The sequence below is a fragment of the Pseudomyrmex gracilis genome, unplaced genomic scaffold (genome assembly GCF_002006095.1).
Source record: "Pseudomyrmex gracilis isolate BER0280 unplaced genomic scaffold, ASM200609v1 scaffold_119, whole genome shotgun sequence".
In the NCBI taxonomy this organism is placed as follows: Eukaryota; Metazoa; Arthropoda; class Insecta; order Hymenoptera; family Formicidae; genus Pseudomyrmex; species Pseudomyrmex gracilis.
The window spans coordinates 465351-478619 of NW_018020703.1; the positions used below are offsets into that span (position 1 = coordinate 465351).

Genomic DNA, 13269 nt, shown 5'->3' on the forward strand with positions numbered 1-13269 from the left:
GAGATATACCTTTCACAAAATTGCACGAGCCGCGCGCGAATTGCTCGGCTCGAATTGCCGTACACTTGGCACAAGACACGAGCACGTCTGGTGATATTACTCTTACATATTGCAGTTAGATTATCTCCGAGAGAGTATCTTTACACGTAAAGAACATAAAAACATACATTGCACTATAGACAAATCATATTGTTCAAACAATAAAATCATCATTTATTAAAAGCTTAGCAACTGTAGGACTTTTGTGTTTTATTGGTTAATAAATTAGTCATGATCAATTAAATAAACTTTTGGCAAAAAAACGCAACGCACAGAAAGATAGCAGTCATATTTTCGTGTCGTATATAACTAAATATATGTAACTAAAATATATACATAAATATACACGTACAAATAGTTATGTATATTTAGTTATATATGTGTAATTTTAATTTATATATATATATACATATAAAAAAGCCGATTACAATAAATGTCTGATCCGATTTACAAAACAAAAAATTTGTAATTTCAATCCTGAAATTTAAATCCGATTCCATATAAGGATTTAAATTGAAAAACTTTCGTGATTTTAAATTTCTTGATATTATTTCGCACAAGATATAAATCATGATAAAACAAAATTTATTTGAAACCTATTCGGCGTTCTAAGTTCCGAAAACGCAATTGATCGAGAATTTTACTCATTTGTCGAACATATTTCGAAAACCTATTGTTTCTTTTTATTGTCTGACTGACTACCCGACTACAGTCAGTGAAATATAATATACTTCGTTTCATAACGTAATATATATTTATGTCAGTTTTTCTCAATTCTGCAATTTTTCCGTTATTTTTATTTTGCGTTTGCGTTTCCCTTGATCACGTAGGTGACAAAGAGAAGTAGTAATCAAAGTATACGTATGTAAGAAGATGAGATCATACATTCGTAACTAATTTTTGTGTGAGCGTTATTACACTTTAAATTACATCACGTTTCAATCAATAAATTACATCGCGTGTCAATAATTTCGCGCTTTTTTTTCCTAGTTTCTTCTATTTCTTGACTTCCATTACAAAGTGCCGACACCGTTCTATTTTTTTTCTATTTTCTTTCTTTTTTTTTTTTCAAGCGATCTTTCAATTTGTACTGTTGACTGTTATTACAGCGCGAGGTAAACCTGTATACACGACTTTTTTTTCCAGTGAAATTTTTAACAAACTCTAGTAAACTAATTAGCCGATGAGAAAGACAGAGACCACTCAAGCGTGTTGTTGTTCTGCTCTCTCTCTCTCTGATTTTCGTCTTGAATCACACCAAAAATGGCTATTCTTAATCTTCAAGTTCCTTAAGAGAATTGCGTTAATATACAAGGTGGCGCTCTAATATATAATTGGCTAAAAACGCCGTGATCAATTGACAAGGAGGATTGTGAATAAAAGGTACGTTGTGTTTTCTTAAATACGTGGTTATCTGATAAAGACAGAAGCTTTTTTTCTCACATTCTCCTCGTATCGCGTGATCGTTGCTTCTTTTCGCAAACGGCGCAATTTTTTTTTTTTGTTTGCGAAAATTCTATTAACAATAAAAATTTTCATAATACAAGTTCCACCAATACGTATTCATTCACGCATTATTCGTCATAGCACGAGGATGTTCAGTTTAATTTTTTCGGAAGAAAATTTTCTCACACGCGAATGTAACAAAATTTTAAGCAGGTGTGTTTATCAGATTTTTATTTAGATCGCTAGTGGTCCATTGTGATTTTTCTTTATCATATAAGATGTTAAATTCAGCCACCTGTACTTAGCCACCGGATTCGGCTTTCAACTTTTATGCTTTTTATCTCGTTGAATTTGAAAACTGTGTGTACGGCCTTTCGGAATTTGCGTCTTTTTCTATTGCGTCTTATCTATTCACGATAAACAGAAACATAAAATGCGCGGACACTTCTCTTTCTTTTTTTTTTTTTTTTCTTATCTTTACGCAGCCGAAAATTCTTTCATCGGCTCGACGTTGAACACAAGTCGTTCAACACTGGCCACGCTCGGCAGAACTGCGAGCGACTCTCGGTGATAAACGCTTTGTGATTATCGTTTTTGTCATTGGCATCCCGCTTTTACATTTGCATTTTAAAAGAAACAAAACCAATCCACAAACAATAAGCACAAATCGCCGAATATCACTGAACGCGGCCACGTTCAATATTGACCTATTCACAGCTTGAATGCGTCTTCGTCATCACTAACTAGACAGTCATCGCGAATTTGACAAGATGATCGCGATATGCTCTCTAATGATTTTTGTTTTTAATTACGAAAAAAGAACACGCCAACGATTCGATTAGCGGCTAGATTACCTCGTTTGAGACCGAGGAATTTCCTGTCTTGGTAACTGATAGCGGAATAATTCTAGCGAATATCTAATTCTACTTTACAATGATGGATTTTTTGTTTTTTTTTTTTATCTATGATGATACCGATTATTACGCAAAATTAATTTTTTCTACAATTCAGCTTAAAATCGAGAGTTCAATGATTTCACGCGATAAAACACTTCATCGAATGGAGATGACATGTACGAGTGGCAGTGAGGGTCATTCTAACGGCGTTCTCGCTAATTTCGTTTTTCTTTCCGCCGCGTAATCTCGATTTTGTTTTTTGTATATATAAACACGTATAAATATTTTGAGCAGTTCTGCATACAAGAGTAATTTGTCTCGTCATACGTATTTTCTCTAACAACGATTAATTCAGGACAAGTTGTATATCTTGCGTTTTTTTAATATACACATAAATACATAAATGGAAATCCCAGTTTTCCACTTGTTTTCTTTTTTTTTTTTTTTATCTGAACATTTTCGTAAGTAGTGAGTAGCGTTGCCGCGTAGTCTTGTATTCAGAACTAAGCGCAAAGAAAAGGAGGAACAAAAACCGAATGAAGTTCGGTGAGAGATTTAAATTTTTGATCTTACAACGAAAAAAACGCGCGTTTTTCTTTTCAAAAAATAAAAAAAAAAAAAAAAACACATAGTTTTGATTAATATCACGAGTCAAAATTATTTACAAATGATACAACACTGATAAACATCTGGTCAAAATCCGACAAGAGAAGATGTGCGCGATGTGCACGAAAAAAAAAAAAAAAACAAAAACCCAGAAACGATCGCACAATTGCATGCTATAATAATTATTATATAATACACGAACAGTCGAAAACAGTCTTCTCTAGTCTCAACACGCGCGAGCTATACACAAAATAAAGTCGTTACATATTTACAGAAAGAAATAAACGCAATCGGTGGTGTTTTTTTTGTTTTTTGTTTTTTGTTTTCGTTTTCGTAATGTAGGCGCGAACTAGATTTGTACAAATAGCGTTAACGAGTGAGCGCGAGTCGCAGAAGGTTTAGTGATTCTAGAGAACAATTTTGTTTTTTCGCAATCACCACGTAATAAGAGAATCTCCCTCTCTTTCAGAAGGGGGACATTCTGTTTTTTCTTCCAAGACCAGCTTTTATCTCGATAATCGCGTTCTTTACTCTCGAGTTAAAATGCGATTACCCGTTAATTTCACTATAATGCACGTTAAGAGTGCACGTTGAAGGCTGTCGCACGCAAATTGAGGTAAGAACTTATACACAATATACAGGATGACGCATACGTAAAGCGTGCCCAAACTATTTATCTCAGAAGATATCGATTCTCGTAAGAGAAGAGAAGCATTTCGAAGTGACTATAATAGGTGCGCGCGCGTGTGTGTGTATATGTCGAGAAAAATGATGTATCAAAAATCCATTGCGTTTATACGCACACACGAAGAATGCGCAATTGATAGCTTCTTGAGGCAAAACAAGCACAGCGCAGCAAAAAATCGTCATCGAAAGTTAAATTTGGAATAACAATAAACGTTGATCGATACGAATTAACAATGAACTTACGTAACAAGATTATCGATATCTTTTTGAGACGTGATCTAAGAATAAGAAATATCATCTTTATAACTTTAGTCGGCATAATGTTCTATGTGTCATTTATTACATCGAGGATCACTCGCAATTTTCTGATCTTTAAATACAAAAAAATGATTAATCTTTAAATGTATATAGTACAATCATTGTACGTATGTGTATTATAACATTCCGTGTATCCCGTAACTGGAAAACAGATCAAAAACCTGGAATAAAACTTTTTTCACATAAGTTTGTAAAACGTTTTATAAACGTTTTTCGACGTATATTTTCAAGAAAATAACTTGAAAAATTAAAAATTGTTTTTGACATATTTGTATAGTAAATTGAAATTTACTGAGACGTTTTTGGAATTTGATTTTAAAAGCGATTATTCTTGGAAAACAAAACTTTTTACAAAAACGTTTACTCTATATTTTCGATTTATATATTTTCATTATATAAAATAACCTCTGTGTCGTCTGTATCATCAGTTACGGAATACTTTATAGAATAGTAATTCACATTTTTCTTTAAAGACCAAAATGACGAGTGTCCGATAGATGTGTTAAGAAATTATACTTTTATTATACGCGTACTTTTGTGTATAAGTAAAAATTGTAATCATTCTTTAAAATCGATACTTTAAAAAAAAAAAAAAAAAAAAGTTACTGTCACGCTCTGACGCTGCCTCAACCAGTATGTTCGCGGACGATCGTCTATGAGGAGCTCTGAATAAAGCAGTTTCGGCTTTTTTCAAGTAGCTCTCAGGTACACGAATAATGCTTATCGTATAAAGCGTCTTCTCGTTTCTCATCATCGACACAGAAATTGCACTTCCTAGCAAAAATTACTGCTGCTGCAACGTGGCCAGGAAGTCCAAATATCTGTGCTGCATGTAACCTCAAGAAACCTGGCCAATCTGCGCCTGCGACGTTGACGATGACGACGACGACGAGGAAGTGGACGCTGTAGTCGTCACAGGTGTGTACAGAGTAAACCCGTCGTAGACATCCATCAAGTCACGCATACTATACTCTTCCAAGCAGACGAACCCTTCTAACGAAGGAGCCTGCTTTCGAGCACAGTCCATACAATGCACTACATGGCGTTTCTCTTGCTCGCGGATAAATAAGACGTTGAACACTTCAATCTGAAAAAAAAGGTTTTTTTTCGACTTTTTATAAAATAAAAATAATTTTTTGGCGACAATATATCGACAGTTTTGAGTTTATATTATCATCTCTTCTTTTGCTTATAAATAAAACATAAACATTCCAAGTGAAACGCACCTCACATTGGCCGCAGTAATGCGAAGCCTCGTTCTTACCACGGCCGTGAAAGCGCATTTCGATGCGTTTACTCCGAACGAACTCCAGAATCAGACAACACTGTCTCATTGTCCGCAATAAGCAGTTCTTGATCAACTCGAACAGTCGTGGATCCGAAACTTTGATATTACGCGCCAGATTCCACGATAGATGTACCATTGGCACGATTGATTTGAACGCTTGCAATTTGTTCCACTCGTAACGCTCGATCGCGAGTTGATATTGCCGAGCGGTGAGCGGACCGACGTTCCAAGCGATATTGTTGCACCAACCGATCGCTTGTACCCAATGTACGCAACCAGCGTTCACCCATACGAGATCACCGGGTCGTTGAACGAACTTGTACACCGGGATATTTTCCGCGTGCAGATCCGCAATGTTCGGCCACCAGCTGCCGTGCAAATAACTAATGCCGTTGCGTTCACAGAGCGAACATATTATGCCCCAATAAGCGTCCGGCACTGCGAACCATTCGCAGTCGCCCGGTCCGATGTTGATATTAATAGAACAGAAGTTGTTGTTCTCCTGATGACCAGGTGTTCTACTACCAGGTACCTAAATACGATTATATACAATTATATATAACTTATACATCTACATGTAAAGTTCGTTCTACCGTAACTATGTATGAAAACTTTATTACATTAATATTTTGGCTATATATACCTTCATGTATAACTGCACAGTGTTCATTCCTAAGATCACATGTCCCACGTGGCTGAGCATGTTGCCAGCTGACACGACTCTGGTGAATGCCGGTAATTTCATTAATTCCATCAATTGTTGTTTCCACTTCTTCTCATCCGATAAATCCACATTAGTACCGAAACGGATCATCTTGGTGCCCGGTCGACCAGTCAGACCGAAGCTATTCTTCTTGCGCCTTACAGTTTGTCCAGTACTGTCTTTTGAGTCAGAGTCCGATAGGTTAGAGTGCGAGCTACCCTGCGCTTTCTCTTCCCTCAGACTTTCCTGAAAACTAGAAGCTTGATACTGTGCGTACTTGGCGATTGTCGTGTGACTGCGATGACTTATGCAACCCCAAACTTTCTTGTTCAGCATCGGATCCCAGTTTTCCTCACTGGTTTGCTGCATCTGTGTTCGTACTTCGATGCCGTGATCAGGATTCGCTTCGACCAGAGTTTTAGTTGAAAAAAGACCTAGATCGAGCTTGAGAGCAGCAGCGAGACCACGTATCACAGCAATCGGATGCTTTAAGCAGAACTCCTGCAAGTGCGGATTGAAGGCATCCTTCTTGTTCTCCAAGAAGATACTCGGTGCGGGTGGCGAAAGTTGCTCCTTCGTCAACCGTTGACTGGGCGGATCGGGAGGCGCCGGCGGTGGCGAACGATCGCTGAGTATCGAACAGTTCGGCACACCGTTGAGTCCCTGACCCTTACACGCCTCGACCACTTCTCTGGCGCTCATAGTAATGCTGAATTTTTGCTCCGGTTGCGATTCGCACAACGACTCGAGCTGCAAATTCATCGTAGGTTCCGTCTTGGGGACAGCGGCTACCTCGTTCCTATTTGTTACCGGCACTGTTGTTGTCATGTTGGAAGACAATGACGTCGCTTCGCTCTTCACAGGTGACTCCGTCATCATCATCGTCGGCTGCGTCGTCACCGTCGTTGTTGTCACAGTTGTCGTTATAGCAGCCGTCGTTACATTTTCCGTCGTCGGCTGTGTCGATTCGGAAGTTTCTTCTGGCTTCTCTAGTTTCACCACTTCCTTCATCTTGTCAGCCGCGGCCTCTTCGGGATTCGATGGTGAGAACGGACCGGAACTTAGTGTACCAGTGTCATTGGTGACACCGCTGTTCGATGGTTCTTCCTTTACAACGGTATCCAAATCCTCAGAACCGAAGTGTTTGAGAAGATCTTCCGCTAGCGACGTGGCGATGTCTTTCTGCGACAGTAATGCCTGCAACTCCTGATCGGTCACACCTAGATTGTCCTTAGTCGTCGCGACCGTTGCGGAATTTTCTTGAAAATTGCTAGTCGCTGACGATACTTGTGTATAGCCCTGAGTAGTATACTGATTCGGTTGTTGCTGATACTGACTACCGTATTGAGCGCCGGTAGTAATTTGCTGCCTCTGAGCCGGATAGGTGGGATCAGAAGCCGATTTATAAGGCATTCCTGGTGTTTGCGTAGTATTCCCGGTCGCCGCTGTGTTGTAGCCGACATTGGTATCAGAGAAGCCCGTCTGCAGCGCGACGGTACCTCCTTGTTGTAACTTGTAAACAAGATAGTTTAGAAAGAAACTGAATTATAATACGTCAAACTATTTGTATACTTTTAACACAAAATGTGCGTATTTATGTAAAATTTAACAATGTAGAATTTACAATTTTTAAATTCTCTGGAAGTAAAACTTAATTTTTTTTAATAAAAATTTTTATCTATTTTCAAAAAATTCCTTTCTAAAATTCTAAAAATCAAATTTGTCAAACATCAATTCTGAAAATTCTTTTGTGTCGAATATACTGTTAACTTTTTATTTTAAGTAGGAGTATATTTATTATTTGTCTGTGGATATTTTGCAAAGTTTTTTGCGTTTGAACATTTTTATACTTGTCTTGCGTTTTTAAAAAAAAAAGATATTATTATTTATATTATTTACCGGTTGCTGAGGTATGCCATAGTTCTTGATAATATTTGACGGCTGGCCGATGTTTTGAGGATGTCCACCGAAGATTGTGGGATAACCGGGTTGACCGGGTCTCAAACCCCGCTGCGTTGCTTGTTGCTGCTGTAACCTGATTTGCTGCTGCTGATGCTGCTGCATCGCACGGTACTGAGTCTGGAGTTGAAGGAACATGCTTTGTTGCTGAGGCGTAAGAGTAACATTGCTATGTTGGAAAAATTGCAACAGTTGTAGTTGCTGTGACGTAAGGTAGAACGGCGGCCGTTGTTGAGGCGCGGTCGCAATCGAGTCATCGTTCTGTGTTAAGAGAAAATTAAAGACATTTCATTACCTTATGAATTTGATTAAGTTTGTATATATTTATTCTTTTTTCTTAACAATTCAAATTCTTTATCAACTATACTATTGTATTTCTAAAATAATTAACACAAGAAATAAAATAAATAAACTAAGTAATAAAACTCACAAATATTTCTGAAGAATAGAATATTTCTGTTTTTCTGACATACTTTTTTTTTTAAAAAAACTCACCTTAAATCTTTTAGTGGTCTGCGCCTGATTTTGTGGGTAAGGCGGCGGCGGGCCAGTGGGAGTTGCTCCGTATTTATACGATTGTCCACCGGGTTGTTGCTGCTGCTGTTGTTGCCGACTCGACATTTCTGCGCTGATCGGCAGATTCCACGCTTCTTCGATCGACGGCAACTGCCGTCTCCTAAGCAAAGAAAGAACAATTATAATAAAAACAAGAAACAAAAAAAAATTATTTTTAAACTTTGTAACGGTAAAGTGTAAAATCCACAGTTTGCTTGTATATTATTCTAATTTTATAAACACACGTTTATTTACTCTTTACGTATCAAACTTTTCACGAGAAATGTACGTGTTTTATTCTTACTTCATTGCGTATTAATCATTTTATTTTCTCACAAATAAATAAACAATCAAATAGAAAATAAACTTCAGAATCAACTGAAATAGCATTATTGTAAATATAGCTGTTCTTGTGCATCGATTTTCTTTGGATTTGATTTCTTTATAAGCACTTACTCGGGTGTCTTCCGACCATCCATAAATACAACTTTTCGGTCTGTAAACACTTCTGCGACTGAATCCGTTCAAATGTAATATCAAGGAAAGAACGATGTACGGAGCGGAAAGAACGCGGAGTGGAACGAACTTTTCCCGTATTGGCTGATTTGATTTAGCCAATACGGTATTTATTTTGACAATTCGTAACGGTCTTTGTTATTGACAGGTAAATAAGGACATCGACGTTTAGTGTGTTCGTGACTTGAATGAGCACGTATATACATGAAATGAAATAATATAAATAATATCAATGCCTACTTGACGGTTTCGATAGTTTTACTTGCGTTGGACCTTTGTCGAGATAAACTGCGTGTCTCGAACCAAGTGATGCGCCAGTGTCAACTTATAAAAGTTGTAAAATATTCTGTGTGAAATATTTCTAGAAACTCGGATTAGAATAGGTCACTCTGTAAACTGGCCTAGATTGTCGAACGTCGCATCGTATTGAATTCTTTTCTGTGAAGATACTTATAGTTTATTGCAAAAAGCAAGATGACTAAAAATAAAGATCACGTACTCTATAATTTTATAAAAGTTCATTTTGATATCCCTCTGACTTCAAAGAAATATAAGCCGATTAAAATAGAAAACATTCTATATATTTTTACAGCATACTATATAAAACATTTTATACAGTATAAAAATACATAATATTTTATAATAAAATTTATACATATAAAATATATAAAATACATGTTCTAACATGTAAAGTTATATGTTATCTCTTAGCGCACACAACTTTGGAATCTGTCGAAAGCAACACTGTTTACAAATATGGATTTAATAACAGTAATTTAACAGTGATTTAACAGCTATTTTTCTAACGCATTTTTTATCTCTTTAGAGTCGAGATTAGATAATTCAAAAATAACAAAGATTGTTAAAAGAAAACTCTCGATTTTTTTAAAGACTTGTAAATTTTTAGAGACTCATGTAAATTTTTAATTAAACAAGCCTTTGCAATCTCTGTTAATTTCTGTTGTAAATTTAAATTCTATTTTATAAGAATTTTTTTTTTCAGAAACAATTTGTTAACTATAATCAAATTTTCTTTAAAAAACCAAGGAGTAGTCTGATACAAAGAGCTAGTGTAATTTTTTGTCGAATTTGATTTTTTAAATAAGAGAACTCACTTAGTAGCAACAGAAGGCATTGGTGCTTGGCTTAGATGACTTTGCAAAAAGTTGATGCGCTGTTGGAGGGACGGGTTCATCGGGTTATTGCCGTCGGACTTGACGCCACCCAGACCCGCCAGTGCACCCGTGCAATTCGCTGCGGCGTTGTTCCCTCTATGCGAAGAAGAGACGAAAGTTAAACCGGAAATGATTTAGTATGCGATCAATTTAGGTTTTCACAATTGTCAAGTGTAGTCTCAGCTTGTGAACACCTACAAAACTATCATTATAAACATAAAAGACAATGTGCTTATTAATGTTAATTTGATGTCAAAGAGACAGATAACAGTATCTGTAGTTTTTATAAAAAAAAAAAACAAAGTTCTTAAAATATCGTAAGTTCTAAAACGCAACTCACACACACCTGGATGCGTTAATGTAACAAGCCAGCGCGTCTTTTGGTTGACTGACACTTTCGTACAGTATACCCAAATTGGTCCAAGCGGCCGAATGGGATTTATCGAGCTGTACGGCGCATATGTAGGCCTGCAGCGCGTCCACAGGCTGATTCTGTTGCTGATACAAAACACCTATACTACACCAAGTGTCTGCATTGCCTTCCGACTTCTCGACAGAATTCCTGTCAAACAAATAAACAATGAATCGTAAAACAATAGAAATTTTTTCACTTAAATCTTTAACTTTTTTTTTATGTAAAAGATATAATTATCAAGAAAAATATAAAAATTATACATAGAGTACGGTAAATTTAAAAATATTCTAAGAAGCTTTATACAGGGTGTCCCAGAATAGCCGTACAATCTCTCGTAGGCAGATAGAAGGAATAAAACTGAGTCGAAAAGTCCTGAACCATTTTTTTCTATTATTTATAATAAAGGAGTAATTATTGAGTAAAGCGGGCCAATCAGCGCAGACCTTTAGCCACGCGCACGTCAGTGAGCCGCGCGCCTGGTGTTTGTGAGCGCTTACTGACGTGCGCCTGGCTAAAGATCGGCGCTGATTGGCCTGATTTACTCAATAATTACTCCTTTATTATAAATAATAGAAAAAAATGGTTCAGGACTTTTCGACTCAGTTTTATTCCTTCTATCTGCCTACGAGAGATTGTACGGCTATTCTGGGACACCCTGTATATAATTATATCAAGTTATGTAAGATAATTATATAATAAAAAAGACGAAATATTAATTAAAAAAATATATATACACACTTCATATTGATGTATATTACACACCTGTACGCGATAAAAGCTTCGTGAACTTTCCCTGAAGCAGCAAGACAACGTCCCAGAAGATAAAGGCTCTGCCCGCTCTTGGGCTCCGCTTCGATAGACTTTTGTAGGTAAAGAATAGCTATAGTCTGTTTTTGTTGTCTGTTAATGCCCAGCACTGTACTTTCAACCACGTGGCACATCCATCCTGTAAGCAACGAGTGGAACAAGCTTGACTACACTTCTTTTTAAACCTCCATCTGTTCTCTCACACGCACCACACACGCATCACACACACACACACACTCACTCCTACTAAAGGTACACCCGACGCGACGAGACTAGACGGTGCCTGAACGCTAGACAACGAGTGACTGAACTCTGATAGAATAGATCCTCAGGTATGATCCCAAGACGTAGAATTTAAACCACCTAGGGTAGCAACAGCTCCTATTCGCTATGTCCCTTCTCTCTATAAGGTTCCGTTCTCGAATTACGTACTACTCCCCTTCGAACATAGGCGCAGCAATGCAAATATAAAACACACAATTTTTGCTTTCTCATGAAAAACGAATCGTTTCTTACTTTTTATCTCTGTCTTGACATTGATGTGACATCAAATAAAAAATAACAAAAATATGTACATATTTTTAAGAAAACACATTTTATGTATATTTTACAAAAAGAAATGTAATGTGTAATGTGAAATTAAAGAATGTTTCTTAGAAAAAGATGTAAAACAAATTTTGCGTAGAAAAAAAGGTGCAGAGAGTTGTATTGTACACATCCCTCGGTTGCGACCTAATCTAATCTAATGCCTATATGTGTGCGATAAAGTCTCTCCCGACGCTCACTCACGAAACCAACTTAAATTATCGATACATTCTTAAATAAACAATAAGAGCTACGGTAACAACAGCTAGGATTATGACAAATACTTGACCTTGACAAATACTTAAATATTTTACGAAATTCCTTCCTTTGGACAAAGTTTTATTAGACACGATCGTTTTTTTGTTTTTTTTTTTTGTTTTTTTTTTGACAATTCGTAATATTTTTTCAAACCAAAGGATATGAGACATCAGACACGCTTTCTCTCCGAAAAACGTAGAAGAATCTCCGTTTCACTACTGTGACTTTTGATTTTTACTTTTAAATCGCATATTTTTAATTCAAAGTTCTACTTAACTGCATGTAAAATAAAGTTCGTTTCAGAGAAATGATTTTTTTCACGATTTTATTACATTTTACTACATTTTACTTCACATACGCTTGTGCAAATTTAGCTAGCAATAAGTGGTGGAATATAATGTAACTTATTTGGTCTGTGAATAGAGAAAATCAAATTTTCCGTTTTTGAAAAAATCAAAAGAAAGGACGCAACGGACAAAGTAAGGCATGAAAACGAAATTTTCACAAAAGAATAAACAATGAACAGTCGGCTGATCTGCCAAGACCCATAAACAAGCTATAAAGGAGACGTCTCAGAGTATTTCAAGGCGATATAGTAATATCGATGTTTACACTGCATCCTTGGAAAAATGCGTTTGAAACGTATCTTCGAGCAAAGGAACGTTCCAGATTTCCTAAGAACTAATTCGTTTCAAGTAAAATAACAATGTCAGGACTAACACTGTGAAAAGCGTTTTTTGTGGTTTTGTCATTTGAAAAGCAACGAGGACATCGAAACTATCTAAAAGCGCAAGGAACGTTGGAGATACGTTTGTATCTGAGACGTTTCTAGAAACCAATCTGAAGAGACATGAAAATATTTTTGTTACTATCACAGGTACAAGAAGCGAACGAATAAATCATCAACTCCGATCTGATGTGATTTGCCCGCGATTCTCGAAGGTAGATAACAAAGTGTCATCCTCAAAGATAATGCGAGCCGCAAACAGCAATTGTTCGATTCAATCGTCGCGATT

General features: G+C 36.6%; 1 protein-coding gene across 3 annotated transcripts in view; it reads right to left on the bottom strand.

Moving 5' to 3' along the window:
- Positions 1–4575: 4575 nt before the first annotated feature.
- Positions 4576–13269, bottom strand: part of LOC109856462 (histone demethylase UTY-like) — a 28590-nt gene continuing 19896 nt past the window's right edge. For all 3 annotated transcript variants that reach the window (XM_020431771.1, XM_020431769.1, XM_020431770.1), the window contains exons 4-11: positions 11366–11549; positions 10535–10750; positions 10129–10284; positions 8438–8618; positions 7883–8203; positions 5924–7495; positions 5219–5812; positions 4576–5079 (exon numbers count right to left, since the gene is read on the bottom strand). In XM_020431771.1, the coding sequence (XP_020287360.1) occupies positions 4831–5079; positions 5219–5812; positions 5924–7495; positions 7883–8203; positions 8438–8618; positions 10129–10284; positions 10535–10750; positions 11366–11549 (3473 nt within the window). In that variant the 3' untranslated portion in view covers positions 4576–4830. The remainder of the gene's footprint in view (positions 5080–5218; positions 5813–5923; positions 7496–7882; positions 8204–8437; positions 8619–10128; positions 10285–10534; positions 10751–11365; positions 11550–13269) is intronic.